Here is a 24,747-nt window from a genome sequence, read left to right as displayed (position 1 = left end):
AAGTAACTGACTTCTTGTCCCCTCTCCCAGAGAGAAAAATTCAGCATTTTGACCTCTGAACCTTTACAGTAGCTTACTTCATTTTGCCGTTAGTTCTCCAAAGTGGCAGCGCGAGCCCGTAACTATTGGCAACCCCTGTGAAATCCATGGCAACCAAACATTCCGTGGCACCAGAAACTGTTTTGTAATGTTACATCAATAAATCACCAGACTCCAGTATACATTTTAAATAATTTTTGTTTTAATAATACAAGAGCATAAACAGCAGTATTTAGATATTTAAATAAAATAATTCTTACTGCCAACAAATGGCAAAGTAAAGAAAATAAATATATATCGTATAAATACAAAAACATAATCTCAGTGTTGGGCCTGTCGGAACAAAAAGTACATTTCTTTCATTTAAGCTGCCACACTGCCCAACCTCTGAAACTACAGTGGGACTCAGGAATATAAATCACTTCTTATTCACCTTTATATTGTAGAATCTTGTCACACGACCCTTCTCGTTAAATTAAAGGAGTTTGATGCAAGCTAATACTGGTTTTCATATAATATAAAAAGGTCTGTCTATTCCGAGGTGCTCACATGTTTCACGAGTAGCTGTCATTTTGAAATTCTCATGCAAAATAAGGCAGTACTGTAGTGTCACACCTTTGCCAATTTAAATACTAGCTTTCCATATAAATTACATGTAAAAAAGACTTCACTAAGATCAAAAGGGTCAGTGCCTATATGGAGGGAACGACTGTCAACATTCAGTGTCAAAGTGCCTCTCTTTTTCTAAATCGCTATAGAGCGACGTTGCTTTTCCCCCCCACTGTGATATCGGTCACACCATGAACCTGCGTGAGCTGCTTGCAGTCCAGTGAAGCCAGTAATTTCCTCGGTCCAGGCATGGTGGGGACAAAGTGCTCAGTCAGAGACACGGAGGCACGCCTGCCAATATCTCTGAGGGAAGGACAGGAAATGACAGCGGCAATCACAAAAGAGAAAGATAGAAGAGGTAGTTTAAAGCACAATATAAAGTATGTTTTTAGTCCTCACCCATAATTAATCTTTCGGGCAGTTACGAGGCCCAGTCCTTCCACGTGGAATATCACTGCCTTTAGCACCTGAGGTAGTGGGTTAGTAAATGAAATCTCTACCGCCATCTTCTCCCCTACCACGGCCTTCCCGATTGGCTGAGTGAGAGAAGAGCAAAAGAAGAAAAACAAAATCAGATCTGAATTTATGTATTAATCTTCTTACCAGTTATACTTTCCTGATGAATTGTTTGGCTTACCTTTATGATGAGGTCTGGGGTCCTGAGTCGGAAACTGAACTGAGTGGCCAGGACCTGCTGTGTTTCTTTGACCCTGCCTGACAGTGTCAGCATCAGGGCGGCCTGGTCTATCAGTTGGTCCTTGTAGTCTTTGTACTCCAGGGTCCATTCCAAAATCTTTTCTGTAGACAGAAGACGTCGGCAAAGAATGTTAAAAGTGTAGTTTCATCTTTGTCTTTATGCTGAGCTCAGCTACCCAGCTGTAGCTTCATATTCATAAACAGACAGATGTGAGAGCAGTATCGATCTTCTCATCTAACTCTCGGCAGTATTTTCCAAAATGTCTAACCCTTCCTTTAAGCGGGATAAATAGTCATTGTTCCTTGTTGCAATTTGTTTTCAGTTTGCAGAATACAATCACTTATTTTTGATTGTGAGAAAAGCCTTTTCATGCTGCTAAAGGAATACAACTCCTCAGTTGACACCTGTAGGGTATGATGAAAAAGAACACCGACATTTCCTTCCTGCAACCCACCCTGACTAAGATTGATTAAGTTGATTGTTGGGTGTTTTTTGTTGATCTTGATTTGTTATTTCCTTGTTTTTTATGTACTCATAGTTGATTTTTGTAGTAGTTTAAAGACATATTTAGCTCTTCTTTTTTTTTACTTAGTTTTTTTTTTTGCCTGGGTCCAGACCTTTGAATCCGCCCACTCCACTGAGTTGACTGCTTCTGGTCTGGCATCGTGACATGAGACAGTGGTTTCTTGGTTGAAAAGCGATCAATCCAATCAGCGCCACGGTCGTGACTAACCTTTGTCAAGCATTGTCAAGATTCAGGTGGATATGCTGGTCTCTAGTGATTGGTTAGGGAAAATCGAATCCCCTCCCCCACAGAAATCGGTCAGACTGAAGATGGAAACGAGTGAAACGAGTTGACAGTTCAACTCACCCTCGTTGGGCAGCATATCCACGTCTGTCCTGTCCTTTCTGAATGTGTCCTTGTGGACTCCGGTGTAATACATGACCGCCACCTGGCTGTGTAGGACGACTTTGCGTTGCTCCGAGCTGCTGTTTCGCAGCATGATGGTCAGCTCTGCGTCTCCTCCCATTTTAGGACCTTCACCCTCCATGGTCACTTCTACAGAGACATCCTCTGCTGTGGGAGAGGAAAATGCCTCTGCTTTGGAGCCATAGCTACATGCTGTTTCCACAGCAATGCGTTCCTCCTCGGTGCCTGAGAATGACCAGAAATGTTGAGTTAATCCAATAATCAATAGAGTATAAATACCTTGGTCAAACCGTTTTTGACAGGGGTTTTGTATTGAGTGTTATGTGAGCATCTCAGAGGGAATTTATGTGATGATACCTTCAGGCTGTTTGTAAAGGTGTGTGATATCACTGCGTTCATCAGAGCCAACAGCCTTTGTGCTGATGAAGTGGCCCACTGTCTTTTTCTCACTGTATATTTGAGTGAAGGTGCCGTCTACCTTCCTCTGCCAGTATATTTTGTCACTGTTCACCTGAAAATGCACAGAGGGGGGAGGCAAGACAGAGTGGGAGTTAGAAAATAAAGCCCTGAACAGATGGGAGACGTCACGCATTTTTTGATGTATGCCATATGGCTCATTATTTGTACACAGCACACGCATTATCTGTCAACACAAAAGAGCAACTAAAAGATCAGTTGTTCTCTCCTGTGGGTCAAGCATGTGAGGAAAAACTGTATCTCCTGCATCAATCATTCTTTTAAAAGTAAATTATATATTCCACAAACCTCAGCGAACACAAACGGAGAGTCATGTTTGAGGTAGACCTGGCCATTGCGGACGGCAGCAAGAGAAGCAGGGCCACAGCGGAAGGTGCCCTGGCTGGTCTCCTGAGGTGTGGCGTCGACAGCTTGCCAGCCTCCGTTGCCTGGAGGCAAGTCTGGACGAGCCATCCAGCAGTCGTTCCACACGTGGAAGTTCCTTAAGGAAAAGACATGAAGGTTAGGCTTAATAAACTGGAGAGTTTCATGATGAGGTAGCATCACAAAGATGGCGGCAAGACATACCAGATAGAGTCGGCATTGAGGTGATCTATGGGCTCCAGGTTCTCGTCCAGGTATATATCTGTTGTCAAGGAGACGTCCGTGTCATGAGCTGAGCTGAAGTTGGTCACGGTTCGACTGGGAATGCCTAAACACCGCAAAACTGAAAAGAAAGACAGTGTGATAAGGCATCAGTGGTCAACATCAGTGTGACATTTAGCTGTCACACACCTATATAAGCACATGCCATGTAAACGTCATGTAAACACACACACAAAAAAAAACAGCTAACCAGTAGTGACTACGCCAGCAAAGACCCAGCACTGGCCATACTTCACGGGGGTGCCGCTGTTTTTATGGTATGCCTTCAGGATTTCCACACTTCCACTCCAAACTGTTGGAGTAGTTCCACTTGAATAGTCTCCTGACCAGTTTCCCTGCAGGACACCACGGTCATCGGGGGAGTTGATCTGGATAAATGAAGACAGTGTTTTTTTTGTTGTGTTTTTTTATACTTCTGAGTTTGATGGAATAAATAGAAACCCTGCCGCTGCTGAAGCCCCTCCTTTTCCATTTGTGAATGTGCCCAACAGAAGCTCCGTTTGCACAGCGGTCTTGCATGTGAGCAGAAACCGAAACTGCTAGCAGACTTTAACAGGAAAGTAAGGGGACCAGCAAAGTTAGTTGGCTTTGTTCTCTGGGGACCATGAATGTCTGTACAGATTTTCGTGCTAATAGTTAATTAGAGATTATGGCAGGAGGGCATATTTAATCATCGCAAAGACCTTTCTGTCTAAATGTTCCATTTAGCACTATTGCTCAAAAAGGATACAGAGAGAACTACATCAGCTTAGACCCCAGAATGCTAAAGTTTTCTGCTGAACCACTACCGTGATGTGTGGAAACCGTTATCATGGCCAAAGGTGGTTTAACATGGTACTGATTAGGGGTTTCTATTGTTCTGGTCACTGTACACCAGCACATTCAGAAGAGAAATATGAAGGTCAGTTAATCAGGTGTAGAAATATAGTTAGCGCAGTCTCACCATGGCTGAGATGACCCGCACCACGTTAACTGGGTCTCCCCACCCAGATGGAGGAATGCCGCTTTTTTCCAGGACAAAGAGGCAAGCAGCAAAGATCCCATCATCAAACTGGAATCAAAACAGAGAGGGTGGGGGAGAGCCAGTCAGTTTCTGCTGCTCAGTCTATTCACCAAACACCAAATACTGAAAGATCACGCAACCCACTCACCTGTCCATAGTTCCACGTCCGAACTCCAATCTGATTCTGTGTGCCGTAGTAGATCCGTCCAATGTCGTTCATGACGTACTCCTGCCTCTCGTCTTCAGAATCCATGAACACTGTGTCATCTGACGGAGAACAAGCAAGAACACTTCAAAAGTGGGAAATAGCTTTTAATTTTTCAACATTTTTACCACAATTCTGTGGGATTTTTCTTTTGTCAATTGCAATTTTTTGCCTGTTTTTTTTTTTTTTAAGCTAAATCCATTACAGGCTAAACAAGACACTCGCTATACAAAAGCCCTGCATTAGGCATCCATTTGGTAAAGTTTGTTTTGGGTTTTTTATGATTTTGTTTAAGCGCGTCTCATACACTTATTTGCTTATCTGTTTTACGAGGGGGGGTTATGTGCCGGACTATTTCTTAGCTCTGAGCAATTCCCAGGCAACGAGCAGAGACTCCAGGAAGTTACTGCTCTTCTGTACGGATTAAACAAGATCTAACGTTTTAATAACTGAGCTTTAGAGGTGCTGGTAGTTGGATTCCGTTACTGTTTGACAGAGCCAGGCTAGTTGTTTCCCCCTGATTCCAGTCTTAATGCTAAGCTAACCGGCTGCTAGCTGTAGCCCTTGCACCAAATTTGCATTTTACTGCAGGGCCATGATTCTGTATTGTAAGGTGTACCCTTGTATACCCTTGTGGTATATAAACCAGAGACATCATGTCTTAGATGGTTAGATTGTGCAACATCACTTTTTGTATCCTGTGTTTACCTTCACACCAGGGGTTGAACAACATGTAGACGTCATTAGCGGGGTCATGTGTGGAAACAACCTGGCCGTTTGCGCAATTTGTTTCCACTGTGAGTTGATATCGGCCAATGACCGCCGTCGGTGGAGAATTGACCGACAGCTTTATCCTTTTATCATCCTGTTTCACAACAGCAGCCTCCCATCCATCGTCCTCCAGCTCCTCCACCAAAGGGATGATGACATGGGTTCCCTTTGACACCGTTGGCAGTGGCCCTGAGAGGGTGAGAGGAGACGCTTGTTGACGCTTGACGGTTGTTCATACCATGCCCAAACAGAGGCTGAGCACCACTTGTTCTCAACACAGTTAACTCCCTCAATTAAAGCCACACCTGCATTCCTACCTTGTGGGGTATGTTTGAATAAACAGAAACCAAAAAGAAAGCACCCAGGATGTACAGTCCTGACAAGGTTTGCACACACACATGCACGCACAGCATGTCATGACAGCATTAGGTCTCAGTGTAGCTGTACCATAAAAGGAATATTTGCTTAGGCAGCAGCTAAAAGTCTGTCATGAACAACACTGGCGTTGAAGTTTACTGCAGGGCTTCTGCACCCTCAGTATAAATAGGGACTCCTAAATATTTAATGGGAGCTCACAAAACCCAGTGTTTTCTATGGTAAAGAAACTCACTATTTCCAGCATTACATACAGCTGTTAGGAAATGCTCCATTCGTAGCCATATCAAAGAGCTTTCCCCCTAAAGTGAACGTGGAAAATTACAGCCCTCCCTGATTTCTATCCTCTCCCCTCTGTGGGTGTGACCTTGTCTGTGTTTGCTGTGTTTACAAATGCCTTGACAGAACCGAGTCACTTTGCTGCAATTTCACCATGAGATGTTTATTTGGACAGACAGACTACTGGTTGTGTGTGAGAACAGGAACCTGAACCTGCCTCCACAAAAATGGTTGAAATGAAAGAAACAACCATTGTGAACAGAAAGGTACGAGCCGCTGCATTACACCGACCAAGACATTGAAGCCTACTTGTTTTGGTGACTTCCTGTCCTTTCCTGTTGTGTCCGAATCAGGCTAAAATTACACATGTGCACAAGCAATGGCCAGATTTTCATTTACTTACGAGATTTACTTGAGCACTGAGTTTGTTGACACTGCAGGGGTGCCAATACAGGGGCCTCAGACAAAACAACGTAACATGGTCTGGCCAAAATATTTACAACTTTTACTGCAATGCGACGTCATTGAGCAAGGAGCTGTGTTGGCCAATCAAATACATCCAAGCGCACATTCCTGATAGATTATTTTGTAATGAGGATGCTGTATTTCTACTGTTTACCTTGAGATCGTCACGAAGAAAGATAAAACAGTTGCTTTAATGCAAGTTTTCAGTCTGAATCCCTGACTAAAGTAATAGTTTGACATTTTGTGAAATAAGCTTTTTTTTACTTTCTTGCAGAGAGTTAGATGGCAAGATCGATACCACTCTCATATCTGTCCAGTAAATATACAGCTACATCAGGAAGTCGCCGCTCCTTGCCAAGAAAAGGCCAGGCACATAAAATCACAACTTGTCACAACTGTCAAAATATTCCTTCACTGAGCTTTACTCTAACACAACCCTAAAGCCAAAATATCAACTTTGCACACCACATGTCTCCCAAGCTAAGAGGCAGATTGTCACTGAATACATTCATGCTCCTGGGGGGATAAATCCTTTTTTTCTCCAACCAAACACAGGGCCTTTCATCTGCCACCCTCTCAGGAAAAACCTAACATTTTCAGCCCTGCAACAGGTAACACTCTAAGAATTGCAAAATTGTCAGTGTGCAGTTCAATCTGTCGCACACTTTCATTCTGTGAGGTGTTATGAAAATTGCAGCCTCCCTTAGCGGGGCTTCAGACTGAAACGCACTGCAAACCACAAAGTCAGAGCATTCAATCAACTGTCATTGACTTTCACTTGAATTTTAAAAACAGCACTATGTGTTGTTTTAGATTGGGCTGTGTGTTAGATTAGCTTCATGCCACGGGGCTCGCGTCTCAGAATACAGTGTTTGGACTTATTGAGGTGGATTGTGGGCACAGTTGAAAACAGTTTGAACTGAGACATGAGCAGAAAAATGGCACTTTGCTGTCAGACGGTTAATTTTGAAATGAAATATCCACCATTTGGACGGCGTTGGCATGATTTTCAAAAGACTAAAAACTGGCATTATCTGCAGCTGCTATTGTCCTCCTGCTAATTGCTGGTACGACAGATGGCTTTTTTTACATTACTGGATGATTACTCACGATCAGTGTTGTTATTTTTGTTATTACATCACATTGGGGACTTAATAGGTTGGAAATATAATTTATTTTTTCACTCAAGGAAACAATATAGAAAGTAGAAAAATAGCCACCCTTCATTAAAGCCATGCATATTTACTCAGAGACATTTTCCTAATATGGACGCGCAGCCTTTCTGTAAAAGAGACATTGTAATTATTCTCTTCGAGCTTCACTTGACACACACTCACAGCTATAATTATAGGATCTATAATGGCCTGTGTCCTCCCTCGGCCTTACGGCTTCCACACAATGAGACAGGGAGCAGAGACAGACATGAACCGTGGGTAAACAGGTGGCGGACTGCGACTCAGACGGTTGGTAGTGGCAGCATTGATAGTGAATTGTCAGTGGATTGGATTTTTAGTTAGAGCGGGACTGAGGACTCGGCATCTGTAAAACGCTCTCCCTGGAGCATAGCAACCAGAATGGTTACCATAGCAATAGTAACCAAAAACCTCTCTCCCTTGCTCTCTCTCTCGCTCTCTCTCTCTCTCTCTCTCTCTCTCTCTCCCTATCTATCTATAAATCTATCTATCTCACACACAAATGCAACACAATCAATACACTCCACACACACAACCAGCCAAATGAACAGAATAAGAGATGAGCATAAAAGCTAAACTTCTTGCCGGTACATCTTGTTTCCTTTCCTTCCCACAGCCCTGGACCCATCACCTCCCCATGTTTCCCGTGACTGCCAAGAAAGAGGAAACTCTTATCATGTGCAGCTCTGCACTGGGTTTCACAGAGAGCATGTTTGGTCAGGCTGGATTGTGTCCATCCAGTTTCACACTTGGCCTCTTAAGATTAGAGGCCAGTCATGTGGGAAATTCACATAAATTGAATTATTATTCATAAGCATGGCTGTTTTCCATGGACATGGATTTTATTGTGTGAAAGTCTCTATCTTTATGATGTTATTCTGATGTCTATTTAGAACCATAAAACATGATAACATAACACTCTTAAAGTTATGGGTTGTGGAGGTGAACTGCAGTGACAAGGACTCTGGCCGACCTGTTTTAAGTTCAAGGTGAAGTTTGTCAGTGTTGGGGTGAAAAGGTCGAGACAGGGTGATCCACATCTGGAAATTCTGTCCCCTGCGGATAATAAAGTCGTCACTTTGGTAGAGATTTGTGTGGTGCTCTGTGCGGTTCTCCCCTGATTTGCTTTTCATCAGGTCTATTGATCGCACTTTCAGGAGGAGCTCTGCGAAAAACACAAAGACACATACATATATGAGAGTGAAGTCTATCAATGGCATTTACTTTGTTTGATATGTAACACTATTGTGAGCTCTCCGAGAAGCCCATTACCATCGAGCTTGTTGTCAACAGGCTTCTCGTCATTTATCCCTTCATCCTTATCCGGCTCATCGATCGCCGTGACCACAGTGTCTGTGATGTCATCGTCGTTTGGCTTGGGACAGCAGCACGGGCAGACCTTGCGCAGCCACCGCCGGCATGCATTTTCTTCTTCAGCATCGTTCTCTTCTGGCTCTTCCTTTTCTTCCTCTGTGCCTTCCCCAAATCCGAGAGTGACAGTTGGAAACCGACCCACTGCAGATCTGTCTCTGATTGACCGCGTCTCTACAGGCATCCTGAGAAAAAGGCAAACACAGTGAGGAAATAGGGCCTCGTCATCGATTGTGCATTGGTTTCCTAAAACACAACACCACTTTTATATGTACATGCAGCTCAAAAGTCTTCTTTAATAGGAGTTAACACCCCAGTCTTCACACTTAAGCCTGCTGTGCATATTTTCTTTTCTAAGGCGTTCAACACACAAAAAAATGTCACATTATATTAAAGTTAATCCATTGTCCAATTATTTTAGAGGAAGACAGGATTTTTGCACATGGTAGAGCTGAGTTTAGCATCACTTCTAATCTTATCAACACACCGTTGTGATGTGGGCTGACAGCTCCGTTACTGATGGCTCCTACACAACAACATGTTTTAATAATTAGTCTGAGATTGAGAGTGAGACATTTCTATTCGAGTCCTTCAAGTGCTGGCAAATGTAATCTTCAGCAATATACGTCCAGTGGAATGAATATCACAAAACAAGCACATACTGTTAAAATAAAAGTCCACGCCTAAATAAGATTCTGATATGTTACCTGGAGAGTGACAGAGAAATAATTATCTGGTGTATAATGCTCAAAATCTTTTATTTATTATTTATTGTTATTTGTTTATTGCAGTGGTTCCCAACCTTGTCAGACATACGGTAGCCCTGCCACATGACCTCAAGCCCTCATCGACACCACCCATCATGAATCGATTCCAAATATTTAACACTATTAATTATGTGGATATTGTTACAATAATGTTTTAATACAAATTATTCATTCATCCACGCACATCCACTTGCATGCATAGTGTTCAGGTATTAGAGGTGACTTAATATATGGATATATTTTTTAATCAAATTGTAATTTCAATTTTTCAAATATTGATCTACTCTGCAATCTTTCCAGGTAGCCACGGGCAACAGCAGAAGTAGGTTGGGAAACACTGATTTACACGAAGCTCCTGTGTTTTTAACACTATGCATTGTATAGTGTCACATTAATATCCCCCCTCTCATCTGTTCATGAGCCGTAAGATCCATACTGCCAAATACATTAACTGAAATTAGTGTACAGATATTTTGATGATGTAACCTATTACAAACAGGAACTGATCATGTCTGATTTGGATGAAAAATTGGATCCACTCATATTGCTTCAAAACAGAATAAATCACACAGCCATCTTGAACGGTTCATTTTAGTTTTCTGCACACACAGAGAATTATCCCTCATGGCATCAAGCAGGAAGGCTGATTTGAGTCTGATTTGTCTGTCTCTCTCCATCAGGACACATCTTGTGGTGATTCACGGATGCTGACTTACAATCTGATTTATAAGTCAGTGAAAGCATCCAGGAGGTTTTCTGGGGAGGTGAGCACGTGCTCTGATTCCCTGTGAAACATATTAAAATTTTTGTATAAAGATCAAAACACCATGCTTGTCATCACTTGGCACCAAAGATTAGAGTCACATTTTTCGAGTGAACCGCCCAACAATCGAAGAAAAATCCACATAGATACCTCAAATCCATCCCATTTCTCTCTCATTTTCTCCCACTGCTCCTTTTGCCTCTCATTTGCTCACCTCACTCTGATTTGACTTGCATCTTTCTAGTTGCAAGTCCAAATCCAACTTTCAAGAAATGCTACGAACCCACTGACAGCCTTTCCCACACACACACACACACACACACACACACACTTTACATTCCTCGGCAACAGTGACTGTTATGTGGCAACCAAACAGGCTCGGATGAAGCAATAGACTGACAATGAGTTCACTTCTTATTCATATGCCAATGAAGTTGAGACAGTGCGCACAATAAACAGACAGACTCTGCCTCCCTCCCAGCTCAGGATTGTGCGTCACATTAGCTTCTGACTGACAAAAGCTTAAACAATGCGCATAAAAAAATCGATGACAACCTGGTAAACATGCTAACTGCTATTGTGTGAGCATTAGATCACTTCATATAGTTTCTTCTCACAGGAAAGTGAACAATACAATGTAACACACTCTGTTTTAATAGCGTATCAGCTAAAACTGGGCTATATTCAGTTCAATGAATTACAGAACATTTAGTCCCAGTTGCATTCAATAAAGCAGATGAAACAGTGACTACATGTATTTTTGTAACATATAGGCTACAGTAGACGGCTAACAAGACCAAGAGACCAAAGCCATGCTAGCTAAAGCAAAGCAGAGATTTGAGCTAAATGCTAGCGTCAGCATGCTAACATGCTGATGTTTAGCAGGCATTACCACGTTAGCATGCTAACATTAGTTAATTTGCACAAAATACAAAGTACAGCAGAGGCTGATGGAAATGTCATTTCGCAGGTATTTGGTTGTAAGTAATCGACAGAATTTAAATTTTGACGGTGGCGCTAATTAATTAATTGCTTAGTCAATCCACAGAAAATTCACTATCATTAATTATTTATTAAGGTAATCGCTTAAGGTAATTTGTAAACATAAAATGAAAATTCTAGCTTCTCACGTGATGATTTGAAGCTTCTTTGTCTTCTGTGCTGGTACACCTGAATATCTTTGAGTTTTTTTACTGTTGCTCAGACAAAAAAGAAAAGCACTTTGACGATATCAATCAGAATTTTTTCTCTATTTTCTGACTTTTTATGGACCAAATGATTAATTGGTCCTGATGGTGCGAGATCGAGCCACCACAACAATTATAACTGGGAAGCCCCAGTAGGTTGTGAAGGTTTACTGCAGGGTGGGACCACGGCACCTGCCTCAGTGCCAGCTGCTTGCAGGGTATCTCAGAACCAGAAAAGGGACCCACCCACACAGATCAACAAAACACTTTGCTGCTGCATCCAATAATCTGTTGAATAATATGTAAAATGTTTACGCTGTAAACTAACAGTGAGATGAGGAGCCCTCACCATGCTGCAGTGCAGTGACAGCGAGACTGTGTGACGTTGTGAATGATATGATCTGAGATTCTCATCGCTTTATCATCTGCTGTGTGACATCTTAACAACTCAGAGCAGACTTTCTGTGGCTCCCATTGGACTGTGGGCACATGTCCGGGCGTCTGCATCCAATATGCTGTATGAGCCCATACACGCACAGCCGAATCATGCATACAGGTCTAGAAGATCTGGTCAAATGTCAAATGAAGCGGGTCTAAGTTCACCACCATGTCATCAGCAGCAGATATAACATATGCATGTGCTATTCATCAAAGTTGGATATTTTCCCCCAGGAGGGTGGTGATCCTGTAAACATCCCTCAGCTACACTCATGACCCGCTGCCTTAGGGCCGCTCATTTTGAACCACAAAGAGGGCAACAAAGGGACCTTCACTGATGTCTAGTTCACATCAGAGTTAAAGCATCCACAGCGTTCAATTTAACACACAAATGCTGACTTTGTATCGACCCTGAGCCAAGTAATGTAAATGTGTTGTCCCTTTCGCGCCAGTCTGACAATATTACGTTATTATATTGGTTTGCTACACTCGATTAGAGATTAACCACAGAGATGTGGCTGCTGTTGGACTACTCTATCTCACTGGGAGTCAAATGTGAAATAATATATTCTCTGGAATCACTTCCAGTCAAATAATGGGATATAAAACTTTACTATGTATGTAAATTTTATAGCTGTCTCATGCAGTTGTCAGTTTGAGGGTCTAAGGACAAGAGAGTATTGTATGCTGTATAGATTGTAAAGCCCCCTGAGGCAAATTGTGATTTGTGAGTATTGGGCTATATAAATAAAAGTGACTTGACTTGACTGAAGACTGTAACAGATCAACATTAAAAGGTCTAACAAAGTTAATCAAGCAAGAAATTGCACCCAGTGAACTCTTTGATTATCAGCTGCACACTCCTGGCATGACAGTAAGGCAGAAATACAACAATACTTTGTCTCCTTTTCCGATAAATCAAAATTTAGTTACCTGACAGTACTCTGTTCAGGAGAAAAGTTTTAATGTAAATAAATGTGAGTTAACGAGGAATTGTTAACGACATAATGTGATAAATCCTTATCCTAACTAACCTTGGCGGTTGTATAGACAAAGCTACATCTTAAACAGCTGATTCAAACTCACTCAGTTCAATGGCAGAAGAAATGTGACAAAGCAGACTGGAGGAGGAAATCTTCTGTTCGCTGTGCCTTTGTGTTTTACAGACAAGCTGGAAGTTCAGACCTCCTTTAAATACTTGTGTGCTGTGACAGTGAGGACACGCCTTCCTGCTGCGCTGGGTCGGGTAAGATATTTCTCCAAAAGCAACAACTGAAATCATTAAGGCAGGGAGCCCGGCAGCCACATACATTTACACTTTGTATATATTAAGCAACAGACGTGTCGCTGATCATTCTTTAATTATTGTAACTATACTCATAGTTCAAGTTAAGTACAAGAGGAAAAATAGTGCTAGTAAATATCTATAAAGATACGTACGTATACGTAGGTTGGCCTTTTTCTCAGCAGACATTTTGACTTAGCAGGAAAAGCACAGGTGTTACTAATAGTGAATAGTGGATAAGTGGATGGCTCCACTCTATTCAAGTGTCCCAGTAAGCCCTGACAGTGTGCCAGTGAGCCAGCATGCACATCACCAGGACCCTGAAACTGAAGCAGCTAAATGGAACTCAGCCATCCTTCATTGTATTATTCACACCTGTGCCTTTCTGTGACATGTCAAAATGTCTTGTCTACATCCATCACAGTGACAGGTTGCTCACCCACTGTGTAGGTGGGAGGGTCCCCACCTTGTTCGTAGACAAGTCTGACTATGTGAGGGAGTGGATGTCTGACTGGTTGAGTTGGTTTTCACTGAATTTCTCAACTGTGTGATGGGTTAACTCCCAACAAACAGCCTAATTCTATTGCATAATTTAGAGAGATACTGAGCAAGTGTCCAAGGCTCAATAGGAGTACATTTTTCTGATGTCATCGGAAATGGAAAAATCAACAACAAGGCAGGAGTGTCAGTACACCCTCTACCAGAGAACTCACTGTACATACGTATAAAATATTAATGTCTTTATTTGACAGGATTGGTCAGTTCTTAGGAATGATAGAGGTGTGGCTCGAGGGATAGCGAAGTCGGTCTCTCTGTTGATCTGGTCCATTACATTTCGTACAGAGGTGGCACATGCACAGGCCACCCCATTATCCTAAACTATGATCTGCCCGGTCAGAGTTAGTTTATACCAACAGTTTGACAAGTATTTTTGAAGGTTTGAAGGCTTTTGGAGGTACAATTTCTTTTCGAGGACATACAGATGATGTATGGAAGCTTTATAGTACATTTGTATGGTGCCACTATGTTGTGTTGTGATTGGTAGGTCTATTTATTTCTTTACTTAGGTCTTTATTTTTAAAGTAGATGTAAGAAATGGTAAATTAATGCTTTTCTGACATACACTACTCACAAAAAGTTAGGGATATTTGGCTTTTGGATGAAATTTCAGAATGCACCTAAAATGCACTATAACCTTTACAGGTGAACTTAATTTGACCTTCTCTAAACTTTTGAATGCACATTGCACATCCAATTGTTCAGTGTTTCAGTACTTATTGCATAACATGCTGTTCTCTAACAAGGTGATTAACCGCAAAAATCACAACAAATGTCAGATCCATGAATCGACCACTAAATGTTCTGGTTCAATGACAATTTGTATTTAAACAGTCCTCTTCATTATGCTGTTCACATTTTGACATCATGAGACCAAGACGACACCTAACAATCGATCAACAGTACCTGGCCATTGTGTCACAGAGTGTCATCAGCAGGTTGCAACAGAGACACAGAGAGACTGGAAGAGTCACAGAAAGGCATAGAAGTGGACGTCCTTTGGCCACATCCCATGCTGATGGCCGCTTCATTGTAAACAGGGCCCTGTGGAACCGGATGGTGAATGCCACTCAACTCCAGGCACGTTTAAGGGAGGTGAGAGGCACCCGAGTGTCACGTCAGACCATTCGAAACCGCTTACATCAGCATGGTCGACCTGCAAGGGTACCTGACCACACCACCAGGCACAGGCGTCATCGTCTTGCATGGGCCAGGGAGCATTTGCGCTGGACGAGGAACCAGTGGGCCTCAGTGCTGTTCTCTGATGAAAGTCGATTCACATTGAGCAGAAATGATGGCCGCCAACGCTGTTGGAGACGTCAAGGAGAACGCTATGCATCAGCCACTGTTGTCACCAGACGAGCCTCAGCAGACAATAAGTCGACTTGTGAACAACATGAGACATCGTTGTCAAGCTGTAATTGATGCTCAAGGACACATGACAAGTTATTGAGACGTTGACATTTTTAGTTGTGGTATACCCACCACTGTTGTAACATTGAGACATTACCATTGCATGCTTCTACTTAAATGCCCTACTTTCATGATATAATATCACTGTAGCATGAACTTTTTACATTTTCCATAAATTTCACCCGAACTTCGAATATCCCTAACTTTTTGTGAGTAGTGTATGTGTGTGTACTTCATGCTACCCCTGTATAAGTCAGTACCCCACTGTGGACGGCCCGGTCAAAAAAGTCTGGACACGCCACTGCATTCATGTTGCCCAGAGGATGAATCCTACTGACTTTGGTGATCCACTGACTTTTCCTCTAGCGCCACCAGCAGGTTAACATTTGAGCTTTTGGATATATTGCCATTAAATTCGTTAGACATTCACATTCCCCTCATAATGAATATCTTTGGTGATCTTGTGACTTTTCAACAGGCCTCATCATTAAAATTTCTTTGTCCAAGACTGTTTTATGACCAATTACCTGCTAAACTAATGACAGTCCCATCAGCCTCAGTTGTACTTTGTGTTTAGTGCAAATTAGCCAATGTTAGCATGCTAACACACTAAACTAAGATGGTAAACAAAGATTCCCAGCTAAATATCAGCATATTAGCATGCTGATGTTAGCAGTGCCTATAGGTACAGGTTCACAGAGCTGCTAGCATGGCTGTAGACTTTTAGCGATTTGTGAGAAACTGAAGATTAAATAACTTTGTTGTTTTTCCTTTTGTGTTATGAGCTGATAGGTGTGGTATTTTTCAGATTCAACTTCATATTAGTTTATTTGTTTTGGTTAGACACTTCCAAACGACAGCTTTCGTTCTTGAATATGCCATGACAACAGAGTAAAAAAACATCAACTCGATATGTCGCAAAGTCGAATTTATCACATGAAGAAGGCAAACAAATGAACAAAGACAGTAATGTGACTACAGGCTGAATGATGTGACACTCCTGGTCACCCTGGCACACCTTTTAAACCGCCTCATGAATGACTAAGTTGTAAAGCCTATACATCATTTTTCTTTGACAACAGGAAAAAAAACCCCCACAAGAATCTTTTCGGAAGGCAGTGACACAATGTGTGCTGTTTTATTACTGGATCCGTGACTTACTGTGCAACAGTATAATGTCATATATTAATTGCTTTACACAACCTTTTAAAAAAATGTGAATGAGAACTATGCGATGCTCTGATCATTAGTTATAAGCTTTTCTTCAAATTCAACCATTTTAAAGCTCATAGAAGCAATAAGCCAGCATTGCTGCACGCCAATCCATATACAGTCAATTTACTCCATTATCAGTGTTTCTGCATGCAGTTGGGTTTGTTGTATTAAGGACATCCGTACGCACACACAAGTAAAAGAAATGCAACATTGGTTATTACGCATTCACTCGCACGTACACACACACAAATCTAGACATTTCACTGAAGGTGTTAGAGACATTTCTGACATATGCTCTGAGGCATCAGGCTTTCAGACCCTCAGGGGACGGTGTGATTGACGGTCTCCCAAACAAGTGGAACAGAGTCACAAGACGCTTGAAAAACACCCATTTGCTCCTTCACAAACAAACACGCCCGAGAATGTGATGGACACTCGAACGACGAGACGATGATGGCAGTGATTCCTGCCCCTCCGTCTGATCAGAGCAGGAGCTCTGTGACTGAGGGCAGCAGCTCGGCTAGCTCCGACTCGATGTTGGCCGCCTGAGTGACAGGGTTGCCACGGAGATCAAGGCGCTTCAGCTTGGGGCAGGAGGCCAGCGGCTGGAGATCTGCCAATGTAGAGATTTCTGTGCATTTGGGTTAATGAAAATGCCCTCCTGTGTGCTGTGGTGAGTAACACTAGTGGCAGTGAATAGAAGGAGATGACACATATTCCCAACACTGGGGCAGAAGTAAGATCCACGTGTCAAATATAACACTGGGATATTAATTTATTTTTCTAAATATAAATCTTGGAAGCCTTATTTTACATTAGATAGGTTTGCACTGAAACTGTAACTTAAAACAAAACTTGAATGTAGCCTCAGTGTCATAACCTACTAACCACATTAATTTCTCTCCAGTGTATCAGTGGAAGTGAAGCGTGAAGGAGAAGGAGTCTGCGGCGACGGCATGTTGTTAAGTGTCTCTTCCCTTCTTAATGATGTTGTATTGCTCTGTGAAATTGCAGCGCTGATTTTATTTACTCAATCACTAAACAAAGTTTCAGGTGAAAACAAATTATTCACGCATTGAGCTGAAGAGTCTTATTACCGCTGCAATTTTCTTAACTCTATAAACACCATCCTCGTGTGCAGTGCATCTTTTACATCACACTCTTCACACACCGTCAGCTGCTCGCACTCTTTTGAGGGGTTGTTTTGCAGCATTGAGCCGTGCTCACTCAGAGCTGATTCACACGTCTTGAGTCACTAGTACACTGTGAGAAGAGCGTGCAGATGTAATGTACATTGATCACGACACTGACGCTAAAAGATTAACAGAAGAGGATGTTCTCCCATAAACAAGCTAATGACTATGAATGACGATTTAAGGATACTGTTATTCTTCAAGATGACTTCCTCTAGTTTGGGAAGGTGATACACTCCCTCCAGGTTTTCTATGGAGTTGTTATCAGCCTCCAAGACCTGCAAGTGTGAAGAAGTAATTTTAATCAAACATGTTACTGAAAAAGAAGTAATCAATATATTTCTGTAATCTACCAATACCAAAGAAGAAACGAAACACTGTCCACGCAGGACAGATAATTGGATTTGAATTGCAGCTTCATCACCTCCAGGCACTGCAACATAGCAAACTGAGGAGGCAGCCGCTGCAGCTGATTAGAGGACAGATTGATATGGGTAACCAGTAACAGCTGGTCCAGGTGGCACAAAGTGGCCAGATTCTGAAAAAAACGGGAGAAATGACTCTTCAGGACTTCTCTTAACGGCAGACAGGTAAAAAATAATTTCATGATAAGCAAATAGAATTTCTTTTAATAATTCTGAACCAACCTTGTCAGAAATACTGAAGACACGCACTTCAGCATACTCCATTTTCAGGATGGTGTTTTCAATCATGAACTTGCTGCACAGGTCGCTGTAATATGCAGAGCGCATGGAATCCACTTCCTGAGGGAGAAAATGAGAGCCTTCAGCCTGTGATCCATGTCTTTTTTTTTCTAGGCAGTGTCACAGACTCTACATGGTTGGTACTCACTTTCAGCGTTTGGAAATGAGCAAGTGTCTCCTTCTCATATCCCAGAGGATCTAGCGCCCTCATGAGGAGGATAATGGTGAGTAAGCACCCTGGCGAGGCAAGCAGAGAGTTTCAGTGGCGACATAACATCATCATCATGATCATGATCATGATCAAGCTTCATTATAGTGCATTTGTATGTGAAGTTTGGTTTTGCCAGGAGATGTAATGCATTTGAAAGCACTTACACTTATTGAGCGGCTCCAGTTCTTGTAGCTGGTTGCATGATTGCAGCTCTGACTGTAACACTGAGGTCTTCTCTACTGAGAGTTCACTCCTGCAGAGAAAGAGCACACTCACTTCTTACTCCTTAAAAAAAATAATAACACCACACAATGTGGTGCCATTATGCAGAGACAATACCTGAAAAGCTCCTGATCCGTGGCAGAGTCCCGACACCAACTCTCAGTTCGACCTTTGGAAGTTACAAGTATAATGAGGCTTGAGGAAACATACATTTGTAATCGAGCCCCTGACAGAACACAACGTGTTGAGATGCACGATATGTATCACCTGTGTACAGAGCACAGTCTCTGTGGGTGTGTTTTTCAGTCCAGTGCACAGTCAGATTGTGTTCATTTGTGATGTCGCTTATCGTGCCAGGAGGAAGATCACATATCTGACCCGGTGTTAAGGTTTAAAAAAACAAAAAAATAAAAAACAAGATGTGGATTATTTAGTCCACAAGTGAAAAGGAGTTTGATTCCAACATAAATTAGCCACCTTTGAGTGAAACCCACCCAGGCCCACCGCGTGAGCGTTCATATTGAGTCCATGGCTCATTTCCAAGTCAATACAGCAGACTGGTAGAGCTGGGCAGTGTGACTAAAATATCATTTAGACAAATTAGGCTTTAATAAATGAAGTTAGATTTGCACAGACCAGTAAAACCTTCTATCAATAGGCATTAAGATGCTTTAATTTTGTTTGAGACAAAACAGAATTAAAATGCAAATGTAAAGACAAAATAATCAGATTACGCCAAAGAGAAAAGTAGCCTAACTGATTCAATAAAGTTTAAGGCAGAGTGCAATGTGTCCACATACAGACCCTGAGTCAGTCTGACCACAATATAAAAGTGTCTGGTTGTAGCTGCATCTGCTCTCACCATGGAAGCTAATAATAACATGGAGTTATGAATAAATATGGATGAAATCATGACAGCTACTTTGCTCACATGTCAACAGGTCAATTTCCATGACAACTGAGCAAACTGCATCCTCTGATGAAAGCTGTGTGATATAGTGGAAAGCTCCGGAAAGAAGGCTAGTGAATAAACCTCGAGCTGGGATTTTTTTAATACAGACAGAAGACAGTATCATCCATGTTTTTCAAATGGCATCTAGTGAATTCAATTCATCTTTTTGGAATGAAACCATCATGTTTTTTACTAGCTCCTCTACACAGGAAGCTCAGCCTGTGAAGTCAGAAACAGACAGCTCTCCCTGGAGCTGAGGGGAATTCAACAACAACAACAACAACAACAGATTCCTCCTAAAAGGCATCTATGCTGTCTGTCTGGCTGAACTTGATGTCCTCTGTGTCACTGTGCCCTGACAAGTTTTTTTTTTTTTTTTTTTTTTTTTTAAAAAGAAGCTATGCCAAAGAAAGGAAGTCCCACTACACGTCTGCGGTAACAAAAACATTCCATTACAGTACACTGATTTTGAAACCCTTTCTCTTTAAGCACATAGCACAGCATCTTACCGGTACGTTGTATGTGAAGAATGACGAGAACAGAATGTTAAACTAGTATCATGTTCAATCAGTAGCAGCACAAAGTGACAGTCAACATTAATGGAAAAGGATACCCAGACAGGGCTGTGTTTGAAGCGCGGGTGGACACTCCTCCACTCCACTCTCTGGGGCTGACCGTCGAGCACCAGCAGCAGGCCGACAGACTGCGCCTAACAGAAGGGAGGCCACTGAGTCAACGCAGGGTACCATATGGACACTACATTACAAGTTGTTATATTACAATTGGGTACACACATTTCTCAATACTGAGTTCACTTTTTCAAAACTCCTCACATAATCAGCACAGCAGCAGTCAGTGGGGACTAAAGTGTGGAGAACTTTTCACTGCTTTGACAAAGACATTCAATTTCAAATTTCAGGAATTGTTCTCTCACTCAAGCTCAACCAAACTATTGACAATCCATTTTGAACATGCTTGCATACTATTTTTAAATATAAAACATAAATAAAAAACTTGAATTCAGAACCTAACATACCACAGAATTAGTGTAAATTAGACTGCAAATTGCAACATCTAAAAAAAAAAAAGAGAGAAAGAAAAATACAATTACATTATCAGCTACTTCAGCCCTATGAAAGACTTGAGGTAAGGAAAGAGGCGAGGAGATAAGGAGGACTTAAACTTAAGGTGTGATGTGGATGAGAGCTTGTGGCCAAATGCAGAAGACAGAGTTGACAAACACTGCTGTATATCTGTATCTGTGGCTATCCTATAATATGTATGTATAGTGAATATATAGTTAATAAGTTTGTTTTGTATTGCATTACTCAAAGGACTTTAGTTTAGGAATACAAATCCTACTGAAGCATATTGTAGTAATCAGTGGTAAAAAAAAAACCCAAACAAAACTGTAAGAATGAGAAAGATGAAGATACTCACATTAACAGGCCTGGAGAAGGCGACGGCCACTCTCTCCTCATCCCGACTCACATACACACAGCTGATCATCTCTTCACGTTCCGCTAGTAAAACAGAAAACTTATGCAACTCATGTTTGCCAAAGTAAACCAAATATTTGCATGCACAAAAAAAACTGGTCTGTACTTTCATACATATTTGTACATATATACACAATAACAGATGGACACACCTCTGCCTAGCAACCAGCGATAGTAGAACCAAGCACTCTGGTCGTTGGGGTCGGTGAAGAAAGCATTCTGTACAAGCTCATATTCTGAAAAAACAAATTTGTAAACTTAGATGGTTAATGTGTTGAATTACAGATCAGACATCACTTGCAAAGCGCAGCTATTTAAAGTCATTGTAAAGTCTCACACTGCCCCCTGTCTTTTGCTGTTGGGTATTGCTGACAACCTGGCCATTCATTTGGTTGTTAAGTTGTTGTTAAGTTTACCCTTGAGGAGCTGCTCCTCACAGACACGATGGGAGTGGGTTTGCGGAGATGTTGGAGGGGAGGAGTGGGGTGGCTCGCGGCACGGTGATGGGGGCTCAGGAGACTCAGGGTGGAGCAGCGGCAGCAGGGTGCTGCGGTAGTGCCAGCTGGAGTAGTTGGAGAAGTTGGAGCCAATAAGACGATCAGTAAACTCCAACTCTTGATCCACGGGCACGCCGGACATCTTCACAACCATCCGGCGATAATCCCAGCAATGGACTGGTCGAGATGGGAGAACACGGTGTGAGACATGGATGGAAGATAAAATGACAAACAAAATGCTGAATTATCCAAATCTCTACAATTCTAAAGACATCCTCATTTTTCTTGCATTTCCCTTTCCCACTACTCACAGTTGCGGTCGTCCAGGCTGAGGCAGCGATCGCACAGGCTCAGCTCTCTGGCCCAGTCCGGTCGAGGCAAGCGGGCTGAGACCCAACCTCGGTGGTGCCAGCTGCCGTAGGACTTTGGGTTCACCTTCAGGCAAGACTCCAGGAATGACAGCTCTGCCTCGTAAATCTTTTGCACTTCATCCTCTTCCCTGGAGCAGATATCAAGAAACACAAACATCATTCTCCTGTCATATCTCTGTGACATGATTTACCATTCACAAAGTGTTATACTGTGAATCTACAGGTAATGAGATGAATAGTAATGATCTAACTTCACAGTCTCCAAGTGCATCAGGATCTCTCTTCTGTAGTTCCACAGGGTGGCGAAGTCAGGATTGGATGATAGGAGCTGCTGGGTCAGCTGGAGAGCCTCATCATCCCAAATACCCTCCTTCCTCTGTCATACAGGACAAAGTGAGGGGTGTGAGGCAAACACACAGAGCGGCAGACAGGCAGACAGACAGGTAGACAGGTAGACACAGGAACAGAACATAAGAAGTGTAATATAATAAAAGAAGCATTTAGTTTTAACACTGTACTTTAACAGTCACATGTAGCTTAAAGACAGCCGTATGGAGGACAAGGCTGGTGTTCTGTATTCCATATCCTGTCCGTGGCACTCACCCCCGAGCCCATTTGTTTCTGTCGTATACACAAATCTTTAAAAACAGGTCAAAGGCATATAGCTTCAATTTAAAAAAATTCTCAGTAATTTCCTATAACAGATGGACAATGTCATTTTCATCAAAAGTTACTCAAATAGAAGGAAGACGCTGCATTTTTGGGGGAACTATTTTCAGCGGTGGATTAATGCACCTAGTGAGTAGTTATAGCTGCAGGGCGATATATGTGGATGTATGTGCGTAAACTACAATGTGTGTTCATGGTAATGAAGGCACATGTCACCCAGTGCAATGGTGAGATGGTAAGCTATATTAGGCTTTAACTACACAGGTAGTACTTGTTAATAGGATCAATTAATTCTTGGTCTTTGTTTTTTTTTTTCATGGGATTTGTCAAAAATAAGAAGAACGTAGAATATCACCGGCCTTATCGTGTAAAATATATGGTATAAATGGATCTATGTATAAAAGGACCTTAGAAAAGCAGGCATCTCGTGCAGCCACGTATATCTTCAGTTTCTTCTCCCTTTCCTTTCTTTTCTCCTCCTCCTGCTGGGCTGTAGATTTAATCTTCACTCGACCATGCTGTCAAAAGCAAAAAAAAAAGGGGGGGGGGGGTACAGTAAGTACACTTTACTCTGCTGGTAAAAGGTTATTTTAAATAATTGATTACTCCATATACAGCATGCACACTGCATCGAAGCAGTGGATATGACTGCAGTTCAAAAGAAAATGAGTAAATGATACATCTCTTACCATCCTTTCTGTTTGTGAAGGAGACTTCCACAAAAATCTGTTTATAATAGAAAATGAGGAATGATGTTTAGGGTTAGGCCTGAGTAACGTTTACATGACACAGGCACAGACAGCTCACAGAAGTTTTGAGAAGTCAATCTAATAAGCTCCGCCGCTAGCTTATCATCGGTATGTATATATTTAGCCCTCAATAAGGTTAAAACACTGAACACAATCAGCCCTTAGTCTGTAGTTAGCTTGCTAATTAGCTCCGTTGTCACTAAACAACACTGGGCTGGGCTCATTCACAGCTCATTCAAACAAACACAGAATAACAACAACCTGCGATAGAAAATACATTTTCATCACAGATAAACACTGAACGCCGCATTGCTTATCCCATAAAACACCCACCTGTTTTCGTACTTGGCTTGTTTTATGTTTTTCAGTATGCAGTTTGATTTGTCATGTCACTATCAGGATTTCTAACGACTACAATTCCCCACTTCCGTCTCACGAAAACTACGTCACGGACAGTGTCGCTTCCAGACCGCGGCGGTTTGTAGCTCTCTAGTGGAGAAAACTGAAAACAGCAACGCAGTAAAAATGAAACTTGACCAGCTTGGAATAGTTTTGAAGGCACACGGACATATGTGTTTAATACTGGTTCGTGGGTGGAGACGTTTAAATCCCGATACAACTCCGTGGAAAGCCTAATGAAGATGGAAATGAGACACACGTCCGCTAAAAAACACCAGTAAGAGTGAAATTAAACGTGTTAGCTAAAAAGTTTTTGAAACTAAAAGACCTTTCCTTCCTTTGTTAAGTAACTCATTTCAATGTACACGATTGTACTGACTTTTGGCTGTAAACTATGGAGATGTGGTACATACAGACAGATGCAAATTATTCTTTTATTCATTTAAATCATTGTTTGCTCAACTATTTTAATCTTAGCATCAACGCATTTAAACAACGAATAGAAAATGTGTGGCAGTTTGTCTAAGGTTATTACAAATAAGAGGTTTGGAAATATTGGCTTTATTCACCCTAATACAGTAGTCTATTTCTTTGT

At 41.9% G+C, this 24,747-nt stretch overlaps 2 protein-coding genes across 2 annotated transcripts; both read right to left on the bottom strand.

Moving 5' to 3' along the window:
* Positions 1 to 219: 219 nt before the first annotated feature.
* LOC139287471 (protein-glutamine gamma-glutamyltransferase K-like) lies at positions 220 to 13,369 on the bottom strand. The gene is made up of 14 exons (XM_070908510.1): positions 13,302 to 13,369; positions 8,962 to 9,245; positions 8,663 to 8,854; positions 5,315 to 5,566; positions 4,550 to 4,668; positions 4,342 to 4,449; positions 3,589 to 3,766; positions 3,321 to 3,459; positions 3,042 to 3,234; positions 2,634 to 2,787; positions 2,217 to 2,501; positions 1,286 to 1,446; positions 1,048 to 1,184; positions 220 to 951 (listed from the first exon to the last, which is right to left on the bottom strand). Exons 2-14 carry the CDS (start codon positions 9,242 to 9,244, stop codon positions 792 to 794), a joined length of 2,361 nt encoding a protein of 786 aa, XP_070764611.1. The 5' UTR covers position 9,245; positions 13,302 to 13,369; the 3' UTR covers positions 220 to 791.
* A 3,013-nt stretch (positions 13,370 to 16,382) lies between these two features.
* Positions 16,383 to 24,183, bottom strand: rabggta (Rab geranylgeranyltransferase subunit alpha). The gene is made up of 17 exons (XM_070908941.1): positions 24,087 to 24,183; positions 23,694 to 23,730; positions 23,412 to 23,522; positions 22,587 to 22,711; positions 22,276 to 22,463; positions 21,884 to 22,141; positions 21,620 to 21,703; positions 21,409 to 21,491; positions 20,582 to 20,677; positions 19,284 to 19,389; positions 19,134 to 19,185; positions 18,959 to 19,047; positions 18,732 to 18,820; positions 18,527 to 18,643; positions 18,304 to 18,417; positions 18,070 to 18,157; positions 16,383 to 17,317 (listed from the first exon to the last, which is right to left on the bottom strand). The coding sequence occupies exons 2-17, from the start codon at positions 23,694 to 23,696 to the stop codon at positions 17,169 to 17,171; spliced, it is 1,752 nt and encodes a 583-aa protein (XP_070765042.1). The 5' UTR covers positions 23,697 to 23,730; positions 24,087 to 24,183; the 3' UTR covers positions 16,383 to 17,168.
* Between the last annotated feature and the right edge of the window lie 564 nt (positions 24,184 to 24,747).

Source organism: Enoplosus armatus, chromosome 7, assembly GCF_043641665.1.
Source record: "Enoplosus armatus isolate fEnoArm2 chromosome 7, fEnoArm2.hap1, whole genome shotgun sequence".
Lineage (NCBI taxonomy): Eukaryota > Metazoa > Chordata > Actinopteri > Centrarchiformes > Enoplosidae > Enoplosus > Enoplosus armatus.
The sequence above is the reverse complement of the archived record's forward strand: the minus strand, read 5'-3'. Positions and strand labels throughout refer to the sequence as shown.